General features: G+C 37.6%; 1 protein-coding gene across 4 annotated transcripts in view; it reads left to right on the top strand.

Moving 5' to 3' along the window:
- The window catches only part of CHST9 (carbohydrate sulfotransferase 9), a 97,480-nt gene that overhangs the window by 7,745 nt on the left and 63,701 nt on the right, over window positions 1–26,034 (top strand). For all 4 annotated transcript variants that reach the window (XM_069779225.1, XM_069779223.1, XM_069779222.1 and 1 more), the window contains one exon: window positions 87–295. In XM_069779225.1, the coding sequence (XP_069635326.1) occupies window positions 196–295 (100 nt within the window). In that variant the 5' untranslated portion in view covers window positions 87–195. The remainder of the gene's footprint in view (window positions 1–86; window positions 296–26,034) is intronic.

Raw genomic sequence — 26,034 nt, 5'->3', positions numbered from 1 at the left:
GCTTGTGTACAGTATGCTGTTTATACAGTCTCTGGTGAAGAATAAAAATGTAACACGAGAACTAGCTCTGTCTCTTGTTATTCCAGGTCCGTGTCTCAGGGGAAGATACTGAAGAAGATGCAGGCACGCTGAAAACTTCAGAAAAGTGAGCCATGCGTCCTTCTGAAAGCTGAAAAGTAGCCTCCTGATAGGGTCATGAACCTAAGACAAGTCTTTGTGTCTCTACTGATGTTTGGAGTAGCTGGTCTACTCCTCTTCATGTATCTGCAAGCTTGGATTGAAGAACAACATACAGGTGCAGTAGGTTTTCTCTCTTCCTTTTTTTTTTAATGTAATTGCATCCATTATTGAAAAGATGACTGTAAAGTCCGTGGAATACATGTGGACATTTGGGGGGAGTCCCCCCATTTGGCAGTAGAATGGCACTGAAAACAGGCTGGTTTTAATTGCTACACTTCATGTAAGTATTAAGAAATTTCTTGAATCACACAAAAAGATGCCCCCAGCTACCTAATTGTATTGTATCAGCTTCCGTTGCAAAAGCAAGTGTTGCAAAAGCATATTGTGTATGCGTGAAGCCAAGCAAGTCCAGTTTAGAAATAATTCTGTATGACGATTTTCTGTGGGTTTTGTACATTATATTCTGTGTGGCAAAGCAATTTTTGGAGAATTACTGCTATGTCTTGTAGACAAAAGTGGTCTTCTAAGCAACAGTGCTCATGTGGAATCATCCTACCCCATTTTTGGGTTGGTTTTTGGGGGTTGTTTTTTTTTTTTTTGAGATGGAGTTAGATACTGGATTTAGAAGACATTTTTTACATACAGCACCAGAGTCACATTGCAACTTCGGGTAAATCTGTGTTAGCATTGGCTCAGGATTAGACTTCTGAGTTGAATTTGTGTTCCCTGTTTACCATATTTTGGTTTGCACCACAGGTTGATCTAGATTCCTTTATGGATGAAACTAAACCAGGCTATTTACCTCAACCTCTAGTGGATGCTCAATTCACAGCACCAGTCTAGAGTTAGTCTGAAGTAACCCCCCCCGAAATGTGTATAGGGTGGATGTCAGTAAGGTCCGTAACACCCACTGGTTTGCTCTGTAGTTCCCCTTCTGTTGTGCCATGTTACTTGGTGGCATATCCTTGATTTTAGTTGTATATACTTGTTTAGGGGTTTTGAGGTTTTTTGTTTGTTTACTTTTTAGGGTTTTTTCCCCCATTAACAATACGGAATGTTCCCAACTTGTTAAGAAGTCCTGACTTTTATGTCCTCTTGTCTCTATTCCTTAGCTTCCATTTCCTCTGTAAAACTCCTTCCTTATAGTATGCTGATACCATTGTGAAGAAACACATCTGTAAAACCGCATTAGTGTTCTGGCTTTATTGATCCGTGCTTTTATTCTGTATGAGCTGTTAGGCTTCAATATGTTTTAGAGAGCAGTGGTGAGGGGGGAATCTGGTGCATCATTCCCGCAATTGTTTGGCAATGACCTTGAGGTTTTGTTCAACTAAGTGCAATGATCACAACATTAATTTCGTCTTGTTAATGTTTCTGGTGTGGTCCATGGTATTTACAAGCTTGTATTAACAAAACTGTTAAAAAGGTGTAGTATAGGTCCCCTTCAGAAAGGTTCCCTTGTAGTCAGCTGTTGACACAAGGGTGCTGGCAGAAACACGGTGCGCTGGGGGGGAGCCCTCCTTGAAAATGTCTGCTGTTGTAAGGAATGTTAAGGGCAGATACCCTTGCTTTCAAGGTAGTTCAGGAATGTAGATGATGACTGTAGATTATTGATTTATTTACTTGCTGACATTCTTCACATTCCTTGCATCTTTTCTTGTGCTGTAATTAACTTTTCTTTCCTTGCAGTGCTCCTTGTTGCTATTTCTCACTGTGTTTTTTCCACTCCTTTCTTTTGTCTGTATCTATCTACCATTAAAAAGAAACAGGAAAAATATAATAAAGGGTGAATTAGAACATACTGTGTTCTTTTGGGCAAGCAGATGCTTTCTTTGGGGTTTTCTTTGATGTATTGCCATAATCTTCTTCAGGAGAGAGGTTTCTCCTTGTACACATAAGTCATTTCCATGTGAAAACATTTCTGTAATAAAATGGAAACTATCAGAGAATAACAGAATGGTTAGTGAGCTTAAAGTGTGACTGCAGTTTTGAGTGCCCTTTTATCTCACTGGACTGCTGTTGTGACAGCACTTCAGCAAGATCCAAAAAATGAATTTTGGCATTCTCTACAGTCCCTAGGTCATACACGTCAGAAAGAGCATGGAGAAAATAATTCTTTGGTGTCTGCTCTTGCCTTTTCCAATTTAACATGTAGAAAGCCATTCTTTTTTATTTCAAACACCTGTATTTCCTCTAAACCTTCTTCAGCTCAGTTTTCTAATGTTCTCCCCCTGTATGATGCTTAAGAATTGATACGAAATAAAACGTATTTGCATATTCATTATATACTTTAGTTATGGGCATTTTGCACTCCTTTTTTTCTCTTCTGCTGTGTTTTTCATATTGCCATGTGTTGTGCACTGTGGCTTTTTTGGGGATGAGCTGTGTCTGGAGAATCCCAAACTGACAAGTATCTTTACAAGGATTTTATGTGCTCCTTTAATTATATCACTAGTTGCACAGCTGTAAGACAGTTAGTTTTAATCTGCAAGTGGCTGAGCATGTGATTTGATGTTCTATTAAGAAATGGAAAGTGCACCTCGTGCTTCTCAACTGCCGTGCTATGAGCCTGTAGAGACAAGTGTTTGTTGTTGGCAGCACTATTTTTATCTTCCACGGAGCCCTGCTCAAGACCTACAACATTTATGTTTGCATTTGGTTGCTGAAGGATGGAAAGTTGGCTGTGTCTGAGTTTAGGAAAGTATCTGTTTTGCACCAGTGAGGTGCTGCTGCTTACCACCCCATTCTTCTGAATATCTGACTTGGAGCCTTTGTAAATCACAATCACTGGAAGAGATACTGCATTTTGCTAGATTGTTGTTTGTAATGTTCACAGTTATTTCTCAGGCTCTCCTAGCTGTGATGTGAATGATTCCCAATCAGAAGTAGATTTTGTGGGAAATTGGAAAATTGTATGGTAATACCCTGCTCCTTATTAGTATTTGTCTATACTGCTATATTAAAGTCAGACTATTTACTTTCATAGTCTCCATTCTCATTGCACCTTTTCTCTTTCTTGCTGTTCATAACTTTTCACACTAGACCTAATGCCACTTTTCTGTCATAGTTTGACTTCTCTTTCTTCTCTTCTTTCTACTTGCTCTTCACATCTCTGAGATCTCAACTGTGATTTGATTCCCCCATTTGTCTTATTTTCCTCTAGAGCTGATCTTCTCTAAGCATGTTTTTTTCTGATTTACTTTTGCAAACTTACCTCATCACTCAAATTTATCCAGCACAGGAACACCTTCACTAATCTTTCATCCTGTCGGTCTATGTCAGATGCACCTGCAGGCTCAGCAGCTGGATGCATCTCTCAGCACAGCCATGTCTTCTGCTCTCTCCCACTGTGCTTGGACTCTTCAGATTATTTCTTGTCGTGTTCATCAACCCTATACCTTAAAAAAGAGAAAATCTTTCATTTAGAGATGTCTAAGAAACAGCTGCTACCTACATGGTGGTCCTCTCTGATGGCTTTTCAAAGACGTTAGCAGACTGAGAGAACAGGCAGGTTTCTTGGTTTGGCTCTGTGCATGGAGCGTATAAAGACAGGATGATATATCCTTACTTAGATGTAGAAGAGCCCTTCTGTTGGGTGTCTTCAGTTCACCTCAGTGGAGTAGTGGGGAATAGAGTTGTTGAGAACAGTCCGACGTGAGTGTTAACACATACAGACTTTATCTGGCTGAAAACTTAATTGATGTCAACATTGATAATATAATGTTTATGGAGCACTTCAAGTTCTCCATATATAAATATATTAATTTATAAATTCATATATGTAAATGAAGCTTGATGTGAATTCAACTAAATCCTGCAGCTTTACTTGACAGTTCTCCATACAGTCTTGCATTCTTCAGTGAAAGCATCAAATAATGTGGCACTGATTAAAAAGGTATTACTATTTATTACATGCTTTAGTTATTTCCAGCACTGTTAATCTTATACAGGGGAAGCAAACTGCTGGGTCTTTCAGAGTTGATGTTGAGTTTTATACAATGAATCACCTAAATTAGGGGGGTGTGGGGAGCAATGGGCACTTGCATTTTAATCCTAATATGTTATAGATGTGAACTGGAGTTTTAAGTTAGGGATTCTAATTTTGTACTTTAAAACTCTTCTTTGGGGGGGGGGCTGATATGATTTAGTGTGACTAATTACTACAAAATAATCTGCGAATATCTTTGTGAATAGATCTGTATGCTGGGCTTGTGTAGTGTTTTGTTGTGTGTTGGGTTTTTTTTTCTCCTCTTAAACTTTATGTAATTCTTTTTTGTGAAGCATGCCTAGAAAATTCATGGTTATGAAGACTACTGCAGATTTTCATGGGGTGCAGTATGACCACTAATGTGAAGAAGGCTGCACTGCCTCTGTCCTCCCATAGATTTCTGGTTCCTGAGGGTGAGAAAGTCTGCTTCTTCTCCTTCCCAGCAGCTTTGTACCTCACCTTAAGGATACTGGGATTTTTCTGCATGCTTTCTCCTCACTTCGCAGGGTACCAGTTTTGTAGTAACCTGTGGGTGCCCAGGCATCCTTCTGCAGTCTGTGTGCTTTCCTGCAGTTTTGTGCATCCAGCTCCTGAGTAGCTTCATCACACAGAGTTCATTCCCATTCCTCAGGCCACAACTCTTGTTTTTGTGAAGAATCAGAATAAAAATTCAGATAAAAAATCCCATTTTAAGAAAAGTTTGAAATTCCATGAACTGGCATGAGCTTTCTCAATTTAGATGGCCATTGCTGTAGCCATCCACACTGTATCCATACTACTTGGTATAAGCAGGTGGGCTTTTTTTCCCCACTTGGCCAGATTTGGTAATCCAAGGGGATCTTTTGGGTCCTTTGGTAATCTGGTGAGATATTTTGACTCTATGGAGTGAGCCTTTTTCTTATCTTGACGCTCTTAAGTAGCAAATGAATGTGTGCATACATACAGTAAAATTTAGTCTTAGCTGTTTGTGTGGGTTGATTTTTATTTAAAACTTGCTTAAGTGGAGCATCATTGATGTGGCTTAAGGAACAGTTCATATGTAATGGATTACAAAGGCAACTGTTTACACAGAAGTCATAGTTTTCCCAGACAGTCTTCGGTAAATACATTAAATTAATATATTTGTAGAAACCAGGTTTGTAAATAAAGGAGAAAAGGACACTGCTCAATAATGTTTATTAATCATGAATAATTTAGTTCTTTTAGTAACCTTGAAATATTTCTGTTGTCAAAGTCTTAGATAGTTTATGGGAGTCTTGCTGACTCTGCTGGAGAACACCACTGGTATGACAAGCAAATCTTCCTGCTTACAATGCCCAACTAGTGATGAGGCTGTTATAATGAGGCTGGGTGTGTTCAGGTTTTACCCCTCTGGTCAGAATATGCTGTCTTCTCTGTGTAAAGTGTTTTTGTTTCTTTGCTTTTTTAAAAATCTGCCTCATTATTGAATTGAAGCACAAGAGAAAGAGGATTCAATAGGATCAGTAAATTCTGGTGAGCAGTTATAGAGCTGTTGAAGTCCCAGAAATACTATAAGATTTTATTAGGTGAATTTCACCATATAACATAAAATGGGTTTCCTTTTTTTCCCCCCTTTAAGTGGATGCAAGCTGTAGGGAGACAAGAATTGTCTTTGCACAAAAAAAAATTATATTAAGAAACAGGTAGAGATTGATACTTTGTCAAACCATAATGATCTAAAAACATAAGTAAAAGCTAAATATAAGAAACGATGGTTTTCAGAGCTGGTGATTGTAGAGTCTCACCCTTTCTTCAGCAGTTGCAAAACCCAGAAGCTTTAAGAAAAAGAAGTTAAAATTTCATATTGCAGCATATAACATTTAAGGCTGTATTTATCTGTTTGTGAGGATGTTCTTCCTGGGTCTGGCTGTTCAGCAGCCCTCAATCTTGCACGTCATTCATTTTACTTTTATCATTCATATAGCTAAATTGCATCTAATTTTAGGAATCCTTCTTTCTTACAAGAGATTCCTGCCATGCTGTTTTCTTGAGGGTATTGTGGAAGAGTATTTCTGAGTTGGTGGTATGTTTTAATCCTTTGATATTTAGCTTCCATGTTCCAGTGGTATAAAAGAAACTAAATGGGATGAGTTTGGGGGGGCTGCTCTCAGCTATATATTCAATAACATGTTTGAGCAGAAACTGATGACATTTTGTTTATTATTGTGTATAAGCTTTTGGCAACCTGGCCAACCTTGTTCATACCTAGACCACTGTCCTGGTTTCAGCTGGGATAGAGTTAACTGTCGTCCTAGTAGCTGGTACGGTGCTATGTTTTGAGTTCAGTATGAGAAGAATGTTGATAACACACTGATGTTTTCAGTTGTTGCTAAGTAGTGTTTAGACTAAAGTCAAGGATTTTTCAGCTTCTCAAGCCCAGCCAGCGAGAAAGCTGGAGGGGCACAAGAAGTTGGCACAGGACACAGCCAGGGCAGCTGACCCAAAGTGGCCAACGGTGTATTCCATACCATGGGACGTCCCATCTAGTATAGGAACTGGGAAGTGGGGGGGCAGGGATTCGCCGCTTGGGGACTGGCTGGGTGTCGGTTGGCGGGTGGTGAGCAATTGCCCTGCGCATCGTTTGTACATTCCAATCCTTTTATTACTACTGTTGTCATTTTATTAGTGTTATCATTATCATTATTGGTTTCTTCTTTTCTGTTCTATTAAACAGTTCTTATCTCAACCCATGAGTTTTACTTCTTTTCCCGATTTTCTCCCGCATCCCACTGGGTGGGGGGGAGTCAGTGAGCAGCTGTGTGGTGCTTAGTTGCTGGCTGGGGTTAAACCTCGACAACCACAGAGGTCTACTCCTAGAAAGGTATAACACATACCTTAATTGTACTGAGGACACCTGAACATACTCTTTCTTGCCTATTTTCAGATAGGACTTTCAAAAGAGGCTACTATAACTTTCTTATATCTATAGGTATGTAACTGAATTTGCTTCAGAATTTGTATTGTAACTACTGCTGGGGGGCTTTTTGGATTGATAGTGGAACACTTACGAAGCAGGGTGTCCTCTTTCCTGGGAAGGCTGCGTGTTGGTCATGCTGTCTTCAGAATGCTCTTTTGAATTGGGTATGAAACATGTATAGATAGTCTTCACATTGTTTTCCAGTTATTCAGATCCTTGGAGCAGAACATCTGGATGATGTTTGGAATATGATTTTACATGGAGCCCTTAGCAATCATTCTTTCTGTTAAGTAGTTATGCTTTTTTTTAGACAATATATGAGTTATTCAACTTTTGTTTAATTTTCTAACAGATGTGCTGTCATTGAGTGAAGTGGTCAGTTTCTGGTTATTGTCCACCATTGTTGTTTCTTTTAATAACTTACAGTTCATAGCACCTCTTCTGTTCCAGAAAGTCCTTTACTTAAAAGCTGGTCATTCAGGCAATGAAGCCCTGTAGTCTTGTCTGTTCAGTGCACTGATTATATCATGCAGTATCATTTAAGACATACATATAGCCTTACAAAGCAAGAATGCTGGAGAGGTAATTTCTACTTGGCATGTCATAATTTAGAAGTAATAGCAGAAAAACTTTGAGATAAAAGTGTCTCTGTTCCTGACTTGTTCTGTTTTCCTTAAGTGCACTGCACATTTTCAGAATAGCAAGTGGTTGTTGCTGGAGTACATTTAAGGCTGCTTAACTCTGTGTCTGATGTTGAACTGCTTTGATATGTAGCCTGATTACAAACAGTCCTGTTAGAGCATGTGATGTGGTCTCTGCAAAATTCCAAGGGAAACCTTTGGATTCTTACTAGAATTAAATTAGAATTTCTGGTATTTGTTTTTAGTGTGTGTATATACATATATGTATGCATGTATATTTACTTTTAGTATCCTCTTTATTTCACTTCTTTGTGTAGGAGTAGGGACTGCTTGTAGGAGAAATATTTTAGACAGAAACCTATCTTCTCACCGCAGTCAGCTATTTGGATACATGGGGATCAGTTTACATGGAAGAATTGTTTCGCTGTTCAGTGTCAAGAGACTTTGTTTCTGTCTTTTTGCTTCCATTTTACTCATTTGGTGTTACTATAAACAGGTTATTGCTATTAATTAGGGATAATTCTTGATAATTTTGCAACATCTGTGAAATAAACATTTAAAGATCAGGAGGATGACAGGTTACAAGTAATGGGAGCCATTTCAGTGTACAAGGGATTAATGTCCTATAGATGACAGGTATGATTTAGCTGGAAAAAATGTGATCTATATCTCAGAGCAAAAGGCTCAAGGAATAAGAAAATTCCCTTTAACTTTTTTTTAAACGTGGAAAACCTGGTTTTATTTTTGGTTCTTTTTTTATTTTTAAAGGCAATCATCATGGCATGGCAGCATGGAGATTAGCTAGGCTTTCAAGTTTGGGTCCCTGCTGCCTCAGACAACTGTCTTGCATACCTTTTTGTATTTTTTGTTGTATTTATGTTAATGGCTTTTTCAAAGAAAAAGCGTGTTTCTACATTTTTACAGTATTTCTTTGGAAGGCATTTCATAATTTCATAATTGTCAGTTTGAAACTAGGAAGATTCATGTCACATCATCATACAGTGTTTTCTTTTTCAGCTCTTCCAACCTTGAGCCTTGCGGCTGTATCTGTGGGAGTGAATGTTACTGTCTTCAGCCACAAGGGAGAGTTAGTTGGGTACTATCAAATGCTATGTTTAAACAGACACCAAAAAACCCCAACCCAAAAATCCTGCCAAAGTTTGTTCATTTCTATCCAAAGTTGGGGTCAGTGACCAAATCAGCTTAAAGGCTTCTCTTTTTCGTAAAACTATAAATATTCATTATTCAAGAAAACTGCAAAATATGCTGTATTTTAAGCATTGCCCTTTATACAGATGAAACTGTTCCCAAGCGTATATGAGTCTCACTTGATGTAAAGTGATGGGGAATAAAATATCACACAGATCCATTTGTTTTGGATTTTGATTGGTTTAATCTTGATTTAGCGAAGATGTGCAGCAGTATCCTGTACTGCCTGGAAAGCTGTAGTTGGCAGCAAGTGGCAACAGTATTTTTCAACCTAGAAAATGTTATGCCCTACAGTAGTTCTTTAGGAACTCCCACTCCTTCCAGTCCCACTCATATCCACCAAAAACGATTGTTTCCTTACTACACTGAGAGCCTCCCCACAGTAACAATATCCAAGACTGTCATTGGCATCTATTAAACCTGTGTGATACCTGCTAGAAAATAAAATTTGTCCCTCACAGCTTTGTTGTTTCAAATGATTTTGTTTATATTGACCATGCAGCTTTTTATCACACAATCGTGGCAGAAATTCACAGTGCATAACTCTAGCAAAATCAGGCTTAGTAGGCACAGTTTTTGTCTCTTAATTGTCTGGCTTCCGAGGAGCTACACTGAGCACCATCTACAAGGGATGATGACAGGTTATCAAAATATCTGAGGAATGTAGAAATCTTCCTTTTCTTTGAGATGACTAAGGATGCTGAGCAAAGAAGATTCAAGACTTCACATCACCTATTTAATAATAATTTTCCTGAAGCTAGCCCTTTCCAAACTAATAATACTTTTTTTTTTTTTTTTTTGGCTCAGGGATGCTGCAGTGCAGAAGCTCCTGGAATGGCAGGGGTGGGATATGGGGTAACTGGTGTTGAGGCAGTGGTTGTAAGGAGTTCGGTTCACATGGACAAAACCTGCTGTGAGCCAAGCAGACAACGGGGAGGAGGGGAGACTCCAAGAAAGTCGTTGGCTTTGGAAAATTGAGTTTCTTGAGAAACAGAGATAGCAAGGCAGTACTTGTCTCCTGGCGAAGAATTTCATTGCCCTAGAACGTAATGGATGATGGCCTAATAGCCACAAAATTTGACATGCACCTTGGGGGACAGCTTCTGCATGTCACGGACACTGGGTAACATCCAGAAAAGTAACTAAAGATCAGCAGCCTAAGGTTAAGAATAGTCAGAATCAATATTAAATTTCACTGTGAGCAAATGCCAGGTGAAAGAAGAGGAGGTGTTAATTGATTTTATATTTAATGTGATTGGAATGGAGCAGGTCATTTCAGTACCAATTATAATCTAGCAATAGAAGAACTTGCCCAGCTGTACGTACGTATGTAAGGGCATAGATGGAGGAAGAAGCTGTTAAAGGTTTGTAATACTTCTGCTACAGATATATTATAATCTAGGCTTAATACAAGCATGCACTTAGAAACAGCTTGGTTATTTAGAGTCATGCAGTTGTGCCCTATGTATGTGCATATTGCCTTTTGGTAAATTATTTGTAAGAGAAAAGAGGGTTTGGGGATTTTTGGTTTTGATTATGATCAACTAGGGAGATGTGGTGCGTGAGTTCCGTTAGCTGCAGCTGGAAGCAGTCAGTTGTATTAAATAGAAACGGGAAAATATCAGTGCCTGATGTTTCACCATTCATCCACAAAATAGCTCTGTTAAGGAATGAAAATATGTCTAATAGGAAATAATAAATGTAGTAAACATTGTGTATGAAGGCAGTTTTCTCTCTACCGTTGATCATACTTGATATTCTTGCTTAAACTTGTAAAAAGAGCAGACAAACCCTGGGAAGAGAAAGAAACACAGTTGTTCCTGAGTTGTTGCCAAAACCTCATAGTTTTCTGTTGTTCAGAGGTGTATGCCATGAGAGGTTACTTTGGCTTTGCATAGCCATACTGTGTTTTCAGAGAATGGTATAGATAGGAGATAATGTTATGTTTAAAAAGAAAAGTATGTTCCTGCTCTCATACTGCTGTTGATGGTTCCCAAACATGCATCTGTGCAAGCCTTAATGTGAACAACAGTCTTGCTTTCTTGGATTAGGATGAGGGCCATGGATCTCCAGTGAAGACACCCGTTTGCTGTGATGTGCAAATGGTGTTGTCTCTGCATAGCTGTCGGTTGCGGCGTGATTCCCACTGTTCTCGTTTGCTCAGGAAACTGTCCGCTGCAGCCGCTCTTGGCAGCATTTCAGTGGGAATGAAAATAGAGTGGCATGTGTGCTATGCAAACTTCATGGGAGGGTCAGCTACTCCATTGGAGGGGACACAACATCAGCTCCATGCTCATGAGGGACACAAACAGTAGAGTGCCAAAAAGCTGTTATTGATGGGGATTGGCAGGGGAAGGGCCACAAGCTCTGTCCTCTGTAGAGGGCTTTGGAGACAACAGTGGAGTAAGAAAAATGGTAGCTCTTTCATTAAATGGTGGCTACTAGTCATGGAAGCTTTTGGTTTCTTCCACCAAATATCGCTGAGCCTTACTGCTTTTCAAATTTATTCTTCCTGACTTTGGCCTCACAACAGTGGCAGCTGAAGGAGAGGTGTTAGTTAGCAAAAGCTTAATAAAGCTGGGTCAATAGAATTTCACTTTTTGCTCCTCTAATCTATGCAAAATTATTTCTTTATTCCTGGAAAAAAATTTAGTGGCCAAATAATGCAGTGGAATCTGTGTTGCAATAATGTTAGCGTATTCAAAAAAACATACTACGGTATATTAAAAGTATTACAGTACACTTTTCAAGTGAAGCATGGCAAGATAAACGAAGAAAACACATCTAGCTGTATTAATTTTATTTTTGTTTTTCTATTGTATTCAAAAAACCACTACGGTATATTAAAGTATTGCAGTACACTTTTTAAGTGAAGCATGGCAAGATAAATGAGGAAAACACATGTAGATGCATTAATTTTATTTTTGTTTTTCTTTGTTTCTGGCTCTTTCTTGCTATCATTAAAGATTCATTAATGCACAGTATGCCTTGTCCACTACTGAGAGCTAATGGGCTACAATCTGTTGACACAGGTCATGACACTTGAATTGTGTGTAAAATGCAGCTTGTTACTTTAAACATGTTATGTACATAATTCATTAAATGTCATTGATTTAAGATGATTCTGTAATTGCGGTCAAGAATTATGGTACACTTTCCAGAAAGATCTGCAGCTCTGTTCTTGATGTAGGGCCAAACAATCAAGACTTTTCATGAACTTTGGTTTGATTTATAAGCTATTCAGAAACACTCAAGCTGAGTAGCTGCACAGAACAGTTATTAATAAAGATGACAGAAATTTGTTTTCCTTAGAAACTGAAATTTCCATAGGAATATAAGATCCTCAAGATGTCTAACCTTTTCTGCCTACTAGCAGTCCTCTAAGAGGTCATTGAATACGTAAAATACTGGCACTGGGGAAGAAACAAATCTGTCATGTTCTGTGATGGGAAGGAATGAAACAGGGCAGGCAGGTTGGTAGAGGGACTGGAATTTACATGGATGTGTTTTTCTCTTTTTTTACTCTTTTGCTGTGGGAGTTGCTGAATTATTAATGCAATAATAAAGTCCATTTGATATGAATAGACTTCTAATCACTAAAGCAATTACTTGTAGGAGCAAAATCATTAGAGTGAGAGTTGGCTGACTGGCCCCTGATTAAGTGATACCCAATGAAGCAACAAAATGTAAAAACAAATGTATTTTTACAAGAATAATTTGATGATTTTTCCTCTTCCTCTGTGTGATCTTGTGTCAGAGATTTGGTATTGCAGTCTTGGGACTGGTGGCAGAGGGAAGATGATAAATGTCTCTCAAAAAACCCCCCGTTTTGCCCCTGACTTTTAAATTAGTTTTGTTGGATTTGAGGGGCAACACAAAGTATATGTGAAATACAGGAAATAATATGGACATGATTATTGTACTTTATGGATTTATTTTTTTTTTATTTTCTTTATCCTGTTACAGATGGCAAAATTAATTTCACACTACTTCTTTTCGTTTACAATCTTTCACTTCAGTGTGTCTGTTTTGAAGATGAACAGGCAGATGAGACTGGGCTTACGTAGTCTGAGGTAGTTGCAGTGAGGTATAAATACTTCATGATTTATTTAACCTTTGAGCAGAAATTCCTTTCTGGTGGAATTAATCTGCAAATAGCTGAGGTGTGCTACCTCTTAAGTTATGATTGATCATGCAATATAACGGAACTCTATTGGCATCAGGTGTAGGACTGATGTACATATAAATATAACCTGGATAAAACTGCCAGATGCTGACTGATGGGTGGGTTCAAGGTATTCTAGGCAAGTAGAGTCAGCCTAGCCTCTCCAGCTACCAAAATACGCATATTGTGCAGCTGGCATTAATATGCTGTAAATAAAACGTAGTCGAATGACATTTGGGAGTCTATTTAGGCAAAGACTAGTCTGTGATAACCAATGCCACGTTACAAATAAATAATCAACTTTCTTGAAATTTAGAGGTTAATCTTGGTATTTTAAATGGGCTAATCCACGTGGACTAGTATCCACTTAAGGCAATCTTATTAATTACTTGGGGGAGGTAATCTGCTTATTTTGCAAATTTTTGCCATCCTTTCAGCATTCATTTGTGCCTGAAGACCAGGTGTTTCCTCTGGGTCAGAGGACTGCCAGGATATCTAACTCCAGAGCTGGTAGCACAGCACCTTTTTGGTTTTGTCCCTCCTACAAGGGCCAAAGATCCAAGAAAGGATCAAAAAGGCTAGTTAAGTCTGTTCAATAATGTGTTTCTTGAAGTTGACACATTCACTAACAAGTGTACTTTGTTACCACCTGAGGTAAGCCATAGAAAAAAGAGAGATTCAAAAAATGGCAGAGAAAAGCAAGTGGTTTCTTGATCCTTGATGACAGGAAGGGAGGGTAAGCCAGATACTACAGTTGTTTAATTCTAACTTCTGTTATGACTTCTGTTATGAGAAATATGCTAAACTTACTTTATGCTATTACCTATTTATTGTACATGTTAATTTTTTTCATGATTACGTATTACTTTAGTCCAACTATTTCTTGGCAGTTTCTATCACTAAAATATTTTTGTCCTTTGACTATGCTGTTTCCCACATATCAATCATTAGTTAAATTCCCTATCATTAAATCATATTCCAGTGACACCATTAAAAGAAGGCTGTCATCACACAGCCATTCTGAAGGGTAGGAAATGTAGAATTAATATTGCAGGTGCATTATGACTAACCTGGCCAAAACTGTGTTTTTGCCTTGAGAAAACTTCTGATATTTCAGGGTTTTCCAGAACTCTAGTTCCCACTGCTATTTCTTTTCCTGCGCTCCAAGTATCTGGAAGAAGCTAATGCAGCTGCAGTTTATAAAGCCTTACAATGGGTGAATGTGTAGGAGTATCATCTTTTTTATGGTGAGAAGTAAAAATATCTTTCTCATGTTAAGAGCACTCTGTGCCAAAAAGGTCTGTGCAGCAGAGAATGATGATGCTTCTACTGATCATAAAAGCGATCAGTAGAATTAACAAAGATTTTTTTTTTTTTTGTGCACAGAACACTGAAGTTTGACTAAGTGAAAGTACTTGAGTGTCTGTTCCTGCTTTCTTTCTAAATATTCTTTTTCTTTGGCTTTTGTTGTTTTCTTCTGATGTGATAGTGCACTTGTGCAACAAAAGTTTGTGGTGTAGAGGTAATGCTACAGACAGTCACATTTTGTTCTTAAATAAATAGCAATAAAACCGAGCAAATAAATATGTTTGCATTTCATGTAATGCCAAATACTGTATCATCAAAAATGTTCACTTGAAACTGCACCTATCTCTAGGAGTATTTTCCAGCTACTAATGAAACAAAATATTTGTTGTGGGGGAAGGAGGCTGAATCTGATGTCGAAACATCTAATGGAAAGTAACAGTAAGCATTTGTATGTGGACTCATTGCCTTGTAATGGTGCCATATGCTGGGGAACGAGGAATGGTGGAAGAGAGGCAAGGTAGAGCCTGAAAGGGAGGTAAAATAGGGTTGGTGGTGTGACATACAGCCCTTGGGGAAAATAATGCCTGCGACTGACAAACTAGGTGGGTCCAAGAAAAGCAAAAAGCCCAGATCAGACTCATATGAGTTTTCTTTTCTGAACAGGACGGTTTAATCAAGTGGATCATAAATAGTCTTTTAAATGATGAATGTTTATAGGACCTAATGACTTAGACTGCCGTGAATACCAGTGAGGGGAGGCATTCAGACTGTTACCAAACTGAAAGCTGTAAGTTTCAAAGAGAAATGCTACTTGAGCTGAGCAGAGGGTAGTATGGTAGTGAGGTGATCACCCTCTGCCACGTAAGACATACTAGGTCACCTCTAGCTTCAGGTACCTCAAGCAGAGACTTATGAAGCCAATTTTCTGTGGCAGAGAAGAAAAACTAAACCAGGTCAGGTCCAAAGGTCTCTCAAGCTTAGCATATTGTCTCTGCAACAGTGCCTAGAGTAGACTATGTAAAAATAAGGCGAGTTTATAATAATAATTCAGAGAATTTTCTTTGCCCTTTGTGATTTCTAATTTAGAGGCTTCCTGGATTGGAGATGTGTTCAATAGCCCTGGATTATTCCTTCTTCCATCAATTGGTACAGTGTTGTCTTGACTGATGCCTTTCCTCTGGGATTCCTCTGTTGAGGAGTGCCCAGCTTGAGTGTACTGGAGACTCCTAGTAGCATTTTTTCCTATGATGCTGTTTAATTCTACGGAAATATTCATCAGAGCGTGGTATCATTGGATCACTAAAAAAGATTTTCCACCTTCTCTCCTAGTACGAATGTCATTTACTGATTACAGAATAAAAAAGTAACTAATGGGTGATTGGCTCAGCAGAACATCCTGGCTATTTTTTTACATTCTTGGTACTTTTCTGTGCTTTTCTCTAGCAAAAACTGTAGGTTGGGAATGATTGATTGTATCATTTCAGCTTTATACCTATCAAAGAATTTGTAGTAACTTGGAGATTCTTGTTTTCCAATTATTTTTTTTAAAGGGGGGGGAGATGCCTATTTAACTGTGCTCATGACTGTTCTGGGATTGACTTTGCACATGTGTAAATAAACTGCCTTTCAAGGGGAGGAATTTTGATAAGAGCAGGTCAGAGATCTGATGGACGTTTGAGGGCAGAGGGGGTTGGGTATAAAGCACTTTCTCCATAAGAGAAAAATTAGCATTTTTAAAAAATTAATAACAGGTAGAACTGTACTTCTCTGCCAGTGAGGTCAGTAACATGTCTGAAATAATGATTGTTTTTTGATTAGTTGGGTATTTTTTCCATGCTTTTGAGAAAACATGCATCTCTTAGTGCCTAAGATTGAGAGGGAGAGAAATAAGTGAGGATTTCTGTGGGGTTTTTATATAAAACATCAAGTGTTCTGAATGCCACATTTGCTTAATGTTGCTTCTATGGTGATTGGAAGTGGAGCTGACAGTCTGAGTTGGGCAAAACATTTGCTGGGTATGGATAGCAAAGAGAATAGTAAGATAGCTTGGTTTTCTTATCACCATCTAGAATGAAATTTTAGTCTATCAATCAGCTGCAACACCTTTGGGAACAGAATAACGATTAAACAGTGTTTGTGAAGCTATTGCCATCACCCTTTCAACTGCTTAGAGGAACTGACCTGCTGCCATTTCATCTCAGAAGAGCTGTCTGTCATTCATGGGTATAGGTATGCCAATTCACTTCGTCAGCTTGGAGAAACTGAGCATCTGACAGCAACTGAGGGTGTTCTAGCTATGAAACTGCTGCCTAAACTTCAGCAGACAAAAATTCAATTCTCTTGTCTTAGCTGACAATTAATGAGGAAGGTGACAGTAGTCTCAAATGGTCGCTGTTGAATGAAATTTTTCAGATGGGAGGGATGCAGGAATGGAAAAAAGTAACTTTACTAATTTGAAGCAATTTAGCTAACCACCAATAACCACAAATTTTTTGAGGAAAAAACCCCACAAGCCTAGGTGGGTCAAAGAAAAGCTCTAAGAAAAATTATGCTTAACACTAAATAGATGCAAGTAACTACAAGAGCTTTCATAAAAAATTTCACTTATTTTCCTGATGAGCTTACGCTTGAAAAGAAAATTAGGAAAATGAAATTGTAAAGACTTTTTTAGAATTTTGTAATGATATGTTTTTCTTTGCATCCCAGAAGAATAATGATTAAATAAATTAAGGTTAAGGTTATCTGAAAATCTTTCAGAATGATCTTTACTAGAAAATATCATTTTATCAAAGTAGAAACTAAATACAAATAAAAAAATAGAGGCTCACTTTTGTTTATTTCAAAGAAAAATGTAATAAAAATAAAAATTACATTATTTAATCTCTAGGTTTGCTTTTTAAGGAACTGTTTGATTCAAAGCAATATATGATCTGTAGCTTAAATTCAGGGTCCTGTTAAAGATGAAAAAAAAAAATTAGAATGTCAGACTTCCCTTCAGAGGATTAACTGAGGTTTTTACTAGCTATAGCAAAGGCCCCTTAAACTCACGCTGATATGTTGGAGATGCATTATAAATTACTGTGTTTGAATTTAAGAGTGAGAAAGCAAATGGCAATGCGTAACTTAATTTATTTGACAAATGTACTTTGTTTAATTAGGTACAGTACTTCAGTGACTATTAGTAAATATTTTGCGGTCTGTCCTCTAAAGAATGATGTCTTAAAAAGAGACCTTGCAACAGCAATTGATTAAGTTTTGATTTGACATGAAGAGACCTCAGAATTCTGTGAGCAAAGTCTGCCTGTGCAGTTCGAGTTGGAGAGTCTGACAGAGAAATCAGTTTTGTCCATCCTTCATTGAATTGCGGGGGTTTTATTTTAATTGTACTGTTGCATTTTCTGATAGAAACTGTACTGTCTTTTGTTGGAACTGTTAGATAAAGGTTGCATTCATTTTTAATTCAATTCCTGAAAGTAAGAAGGCAGTGACATTCAGTCACAGATTAAATAATCTCCAAAGCAGATCTGATCAAACATTTTAAAGCTTTCAGAAAGCAATATAAGCCCTTTGTATTATTACTTTCTTTTATGCATTTTTTTGTTTGGAGAAACCTTGTGTTTGTAACAAAATATATCCTTCTTCAAGAGTAAATTTTCTAGGGGAAGAAGTCCTCAAGAAGTCTATTTTTAGTAACTGTCCAGTTAAGAGATGCAAGAATATGTATTTCAGATTGGTGGTGAATCTCTGCTGAAGAAGTTCAAACACTTTGTTAATTTAAAAAAAATAAAATTATAGCCGCCACATAAGCACATGGCAACTGTTCTGAGGATGACTTCTAACCTGATAGTTTCTATCAAACAGCCTGACCTAGTGGGTACTGTACTGAAACAGCAAAGGCTCACTATTGAATATAAAACAGCATCTGAGAAGATACAGAGCATCATGCCTTCTATATGTGTAATGCAAATGGATAGGAGAAAGTGACATACGCACTTGCTTTTCATTGATACAGTGACAAGCGGTAGATGGAACTGCAGGTTTATGCACGCTTCATACTTTTTTGCCTGACAGTAGAAATGCCAGTATAAATTTGACTCCTCTCTTGCTTAAATTGCAAAATGTCAGTCAGTAGTTGCAGTGGTTTATGGAAATGAGGGTAATGTCAGCTTACTTCAGTGTTATGCTTTTCATGCTTTAAGCAAGTAAGACCACTTTCATAGCTCACTTTTAGTCTGAAAAGTTTGAGGTATTTTGGATTTGAGCAATAATGCATTGTAACACGTTTCCCACATGGTACTGAACATGACATGGCTGTTGCCACCAAGACACCTGCATGCTTTCAGCCCTTGATTACAGAACCCCAAAATGAGCGTCTCTGGATACCCTTGGGTGAGAATAGTGCTGTAGTGGACGGTGCTGCTCTCCTGCCCCTGCTCGTCTACGTGCTGTTCCTCTTACAGGTCCTAAGTTAAAATAACAAAAATGGAGATTTGCTGTAGTATTTTAGCCTAGGACATTAGTAGATCATTGTTGTGGAGTGATTTGACCCCCAATTTATTTGCAGAAGATAAAGATTTTCCATGCTCTGTTAAACCATGATGGTGACACATGAATAAGGGAGAAGTTTTGTATTGGTCTAAGGTGACTTATGGAAGGCTTTATAAATTGTGTATGGAGATCCATCAAGGAGGATGTAAAGAGATTTCAAATCATGATTTGCATCTTAAGCCTAGGCACATGAATCATGAAATGTGGGAGAAAGAAGGAGACAAGATGTGTAGGAGGGAGTTTGGAAAAGAAATCTTAGGGTCAGTAGGCTAATCTTCCAGACCACTGTGGTTAGTGGAGAGGAGGACGCTTCCTTTTGCCCTCCAGGGTAACTTTGGGTTTCAGTCTCTCCTGCGGTGTAGTGTCAGTGAGGTTGGTGTCACACACTGGTTTGGACTAAGGTTGGGCCAACAGGAGCAGAGGGAACAGGAAGGTTTGTCTGGGTGAAGCTGAAAATTAGTTGAGAACAGGCAGGTACAGATGCAGGTGAGTTGGTGGTTTGAAGTTTCAAAATAACAATGGGGTTTTTTTCTTGTTTTTTGCTGGTTGCAATTACCAATCCAGATTCATTATCATTTTCTGAACATCTCCTATAGATGTCTTTCCAGGGGCCTCTAGAAAGAAGTTGGTTTCCTCTGCTTAAAATTAGCCTTGTGAATACCCCTTAGAGGTACTACAGTTTGTGTTCTGTCTATATAAACATTTTTAAAAGTGTATGCAAAGGAAATCTATCCAAGAATAGAAAGGGGTTTCATGTTCCTAGGTTATATAAAACTGCAAAGGTTTGCCAGGTTCTTCTGTGGTTATTCAGCTTAGTTAACCCTTTGTATGTTACATAGTTCAAGTTAACATTTTTAAGATCCTTTTGAAATACCAGTTCAGGTGCTAATCAACGAAGCACAGATGCCCCTCTGCGAATAAAAGAGGGGAAAAATAATGCAAAATAGATCCGCAACATAACATGCTGCAAAGAGAAAGGTTATATAGTGTGCTGCACCCTCTTTCAGCCATTATACATTCAGGAAGCTTCTTTCTGGTTTATGAAGTTAGATGGCTTTTGCTTGACATGTGATGTGCTTACCTGGTAAACAGCAAATTCAGAGATTCGTGGCATTGATTCATTTGCCTCCCTTTCCTGGGGGAGGAAGTGTGACCTCTTAATTGAGGTCCTAGATAAGGTGAAAGAGAACGTGTTTGGTCTGAGCTTGCCGTAGATTTCTTAAGAAAGCTTCAACAATACAGAAAACTCTTATGCCCCGATTCCCTGTCTACAAAGCAGGGTTGATGCCAGGTGCTACTTTGCAGGTTTCCTCTGGTATTTGGGTCCCATACTAACAGGGACATATCGATGGTGGGTCAACGGAAGTTTTTTTTCATGTTTGGTGTGCTTTGAGACCCTTCCTTACAAAGGCAAGAGAGCATTCCTCACAGAAAGATGAAATTCTGTTTATTCCATTTCTTCTTAGTAACTCTGAAAACCTGGGTCATTTTGAATTAAATCCTGAGATAGAATTTTGCCATTCCTCAAGATTTATGCTCTGCTTTCATTGCTTACAAAGTTCATTTAAGCAATTCATTTTTCTTATCAGAATATATTATCTAGTCAGATAAAATGATTTCTTGTAAATTATATTGGTCACTGTATACAGGCTCAGAAGCTGCAGTTGCAAGGTAGACAGGTGGTGCATAAAATCTGAACTGTATAAGTACTTCCTTATTTATCCGAGTTTAAGAACTGTCAGTAATGGGTATGTCAGTATGAATATTTAGTTTACTGCATTTAGAAGCCAATTCTGTTCACTGTCTCAAATTTTCTGGTTTTGTGTGTCCTTTTATATTTGCCCAATAAAGCAAAATAAAAAAAAAAACACCCTCAACAAATATATTGTGTATTGCTTGGTTTAAAATACTAAATAATATTAAATGTTTAATTAAAATAATAAATAAAACGTTAAAAAACTTAAGTCTAATAAATTCACAATTAGACTTTCAGTACATATGTGAGTAACTGTAAGGCAGTTGTGTATAACTTTAGTATTCACATATTAAGAGCCAAAAGAAGAGAAAAAATACAATTTATAGTTCACTAACCATTTAAACTAGAAACACATACAAAGGTTACAGTCTTGTATTTCAGCATTCGCTTCCTCCAAAGGAGTGGTGGTAGAAGATGCTTCAGTGCTGCTTATATTAAAGGTATTAATGTTGATCACAGTGGTCTAACCAAGAGTTGTTTCATAAGCCTGACATATTCTTCTTTACATATCATAGATCTGTATTGTATGTTTGCTTTGGGGGAGGGGCTGTGTTAATGTTAAGATTTAAACATTTTGCATCAGGTAGATTAAGTCCTAGTAGTCTGAATATTTCTGCATATAATAAGTTTTTACCATGTTCTATTTCCCTTTTTTTTTGCCTCTCATTATCAAAAGCAAAGTAGATGTATTTTTAATGGGGTTTTTTTGAGCCTAACATAGAAAAATGTATGGATTTGTTCATGTTTTCTACATACTTGAGCTGTAAACTGTTCACTTGACTGGATTGTTCTAAAGGGGCAAAGAGCAGAGCAAAGACGTGGAAAACGCACCTTGCAGTGGTAGAGATGGTAATTTGTGTTGTTTAACAACTGGACATGGCTACAGATGCTTCTTATTATCAAGGATACACCTTCTCAAGACAAAATTGCTACATTTTCTGTAAAATATCCAAACTATCACCCATAATTCTTTGAGTATTTTTTTTTATCTTGACAGATTCACTGTTTCTTTTTGTTCTCCCATTTCTCTTGCAGTCCCTCAGGCAGAATGTTCTTTTCTTATAATTTTAATTCCAACAGGTATATATAATAAGGTATATTAAAGTAGGAGAAAAAAAAAAATTCAGAACCAATCGGCACCAATAAATAAAGAAGAGCAAGTTAGCTTAAGCGCATTAACTTCCCTTGCTTTTCTCATCTACACCCAAGAGCCTCAAACTACCTCCTCCTTTTACATAAATGTTGTAATATTTTACTGCTAGAATGTTCTTTTGTACCAAAAATACTTTAAAAGAAAATGTTTACAGTATAAGCTAAAGTGAAAAAGGAGTCCAGTTATACCAATAATCGGAGGGCAGAAAAACTATGTTCTTACTACTGTTCAAAAATGCAAAGCATGGCTATTTGTACGTATCCTCTTGTGCTGTCCAAAGTATTGTTATCATAAAGACCTTATTTGTTGCAGACACAATTTTATTTGAACAGGACAACTAATTCTGTCTTTAAATTAAAAATAAATGGTATTTGACCTCTGAAGCTTGTTTCTTATTATTTATTGCTTTGGATCCTAGTTGTGTATCTGGTTAGCTTGGTGATGTATGGTGGAAACCCTTCAAGACTTTTGGTTTCTTGCTAGCTGAAACTATGGATTTTAATGCCCACTCTCTATGGACACTGAAGTTCTGGAGAAATCTGTACCTAGAAACCATTACTAGGATAAATTTACTCATTAAATTACAAAACATGAAATGATACCGAGGACTTAACATACACAGACCTTAATTAGAAGGAGAGTGGGGTTTTGCTTTGAGTATTCTACCTTTTTCTAATACCAGACATTTGATGCCTGGCTTGAGGTCTCTGAGAGATGTACAGCTGTGTTATAATTTTGAAGGTCCCTATTGTCCTCACAAATGAGCAGCAGTACAGAAGGGTACTAGGAGCCTAGCAAATGGCTCCATCTCATGTGAACAAAGTGGAGATATCATTCCTATAAAACCAGCTTTTTTGCTTGTTCAGGGATACTTCAATACCTCAGCATTTTCTGCAGGTAATCCCCACACTTCTCATTTTGAAAAGAAACATGGTGGGACACGGAGAGGGTCACTAAATGGAACAACTTGTCAAAAGTCTTGCACATGTTGAGTCCACAGTGGGAAACAAAAGGAAAACTAATTGTCCTAATTCAGAACATGGGCAAACAGCAAGAGCATTTAATTCTGGGTAAGAGAAGAATTCCATTCACTGTTTGAAACATAAAGTAAAAATCTCTGGGCTGTATTTTTCTCTTGCATTTGGTACCAAGATTTTTTCAATATATATACGCTGTTATTTTATACAGTATTTCTTGTCCCTTTAATCTGTATGTGCAGTAGGATCTTGGGTTATAGGGAGGAGAGTACCTTTTTGTAAGTAGATGAGATATGGATAACTTTTTTTCCTTTTCCAGATTTTTTTTACTTTTCAGATCAGCATGAATGTTTGTGGTTTATTTTCTCTGCTCTGGTGCATCCATAACTTAAAGCTGTTCAATGATTTATTTTATTTTTACTATTTTGTATGCAAGTGGGTATAGTTCATTATCTTGTCATACTTACTGAAGAAAAGTGTTTGTTCCTTATCAAAGGTTAGATAGCTTCCGCCATGCTTTTAACTTTTTATAAAAAACAGAATTTAGGAAGTATTGCAAGTGATGTAAGAGTTAGAGATTGGCAGACAGAAGTATGCTTTGTTCCTTCTGGCTAGTAATTGCAGGGTCTGTTCTCCCACACCCTTGCTTTATATGTGGAGCAGAAGGAATGAATGTAAGAAGACACTCTGAATATTAAAAGACTAAATTTCTGGTAGTTTAGTGGTTGGTTGGCTGACATAAACAGAGTACACTCTGCTCATATAATGAAGTGTAAAGTATTTTTGTGACTCCTTATAAAACCAAACAGCAAAAAATGGGATGGAGTTATTTACAGATGCTTTGTTATATTATACCGCATTCTTCATGGGTTACTGAGCTTCTCTGCAACTTCATAGGAGCGTGAGTGTAAGGCTATATAGGAACAAAGAAATTAAAGTGCTATTCTTTTTTTCTGTCTCCAAGTGTAAATAGTTTATGCATTCAACATTTTGGCATCTTAAAAATACATAATTTGGGTAAAACATCTTAGTACCGATTCAAGCTTTCCATGACATTTGAGATCTAAATCATCTTAAAAATTAACCCTGTGTTTAAAAGAAACCTGACAGGCAAAATATAACAAAGTTCATGTTTTCCTATACATGGAACGTAAACTTGTTGGATTGCTAAATTCCTCACTGGATGTTGAAACCTCTGAACACAAATGGAGTTCTAAGTCTTCCCCTTTCTTTCCTTTAGAAGATGGTGGCACACCCCTTTCCCTTCCTGGGGAACAGCTAAGCCATAGTATAAAAGGTGGTTTTCTTGATGTTCAGTTAGTTGTTTTTCTTGTTTTGTTCCCCCCATCTTACTTACTTGCATGGCTTTGATAATCTATAGGGGACTACCTATAGTGGAAAGTTTGCTTGTAATTTTTATATACCATTTTTTATAGTTGTCTTTTTGCAGTACTTTATTTTTCAGAGTTGTTTTCTAGATCTTTGGGGTTTTTCTATAGCAGCAGTAAAAACTCTTGGCTTAGAAGAATCTGCAGGACACTATAGCAGTTTGATGGTAACATCTACCTACAACTGGCATAACTGATTTTCAGCAGAGTTTCAAACATTACCTTAAGGCAGGTATTAACCACATAGATGTTGATTCTTGAAAATTTGCTTTAAAGGGTACTTTTAATCAGACTGAGTCCTATATTGATGTTTTTCACTTAATAGTTGCACTGATGGTTGGATGTTATTATAGCCCGGTACTTCCTAGAAAAACTGAAACCCTTTGGTCTTTCTGCATTGTCATTTCTCTTAATGAATTATAGAATTGCTACAGAGGAATACTGAAAAAAATGTGCTGTGAATCTGAAAACCTATGGAGAGAAGGAAGGTAGCGGGAGAAAAAAAGCACTGCAGATATGACTAATTAAGTTAGTGATCAGTGCTACTTTAATAAACATTTTGAAGATGTATAGTCCATACCATGACCTTCATGTTTTGCAATTAACAATAATTGAATTGAAAGCGTGTTTCAAAGCATGCCCTAAAACTTGTATGCTTTTAGAGTACTCCGAAGATAAAAATCTTTCTGCATTTATTTTACTATGTGGAAGAGATCTGTTACCGTCCTCTGCCTCTTAATAACAAATGTTTGTGGCTTAAATTATAATCGTCAGTTCAGACTGCAATTATTCTGGTATGAACAGTAGTACATGGCCATCAGAGCTCAAATGCAGTATCTCGAGGCCAGATCTCTGGAGCCAGTGGAACAGGGGTTTTTGGACAGAAAGTACAGAGGGATGCTGTCAGGTGGAACCAGAGTGGAATTCAAGTGGAATGAGTTTTCCAGATGAGGAGACATATTTGATGAAGGATGAAGATAACAAAGATTGAGAAGGACAAACTGTATTTGAGAGATCACCTTTTCAATTAAGGTAGAAGAAAAGAACTACTTCTCAAACTTGGAGCATGCCAAGACATCTGGATGTTGCTGTAAGATGGGCATAGACTGTTGCTCTGGAAAATACATTTGTGGTATTAGCTGAAATCTTACTCCTGTTGTAGGAACCTGAAACTTTTTGAGATGTTGAGCTGCATGCACAGAGCTAGCAAGACAGGAGATGTTGATGCTCTTTTATGTATCTGAGGAAACACTGAAGGGAATAGACCTGAGTGTACTATAGGAGAAATGAGAATCTTTTAGACAAAGCCTATACACAAAGAAAGGACTTCACTGAATGCATTGTTACAGGAAACAGATTTTGTTTGATTGGTTAAATGAGGAGTATAAAGAGCAATGAAGTCAGAAAGATGTCTTGGTGATGTCTGTGAAGCAAAAGCTGTTCTTGTCCCTTATAAAAGGGCAAGTCAGCATTTTTAGCTGAAAGGCAAAAATTTGAATATAAATTGTAAGATGAGAAGTGTGTCATAAAAATAAGGCATCGTTACTTACATGCACCTCAACGCACTAGGTGTTACCACAAAATTGAGTACTTGCAGGTAGGACATTAACTTGTAGAAGTGAGCACTAAACCTGCATGCTCAGCATGGTAGCATAAGGAGGTTCATACCGCATAGCTGACTCTGGAGAAACTCAAGTCAATTCTGGTCATTCAGAATACCAGCAGTAGGGGGATTACTCATCAATCACATTAGTGAGTCGTCTCATTAGGTGAAATTGTGGTG

Source organism: Haliaeetus albicilla, chromosome 3 (genome assembly GCF_947461875.1).
Source record: "Haliaeetus albicilla chromosome 3, bHalAlb1.1, whole genome shotgun sequence".
Lineage (NCBI taxonomy): Eukaryota > Metazoa > Chordata > Aves > Accipitriformes > Accipitridae > Haliaeetus > Haliaeetus albicilla.
Note: the sequence above shows the minus strand (reverse complement) of the source record. Positions and strands in the feature narration are given on the sequence as shown.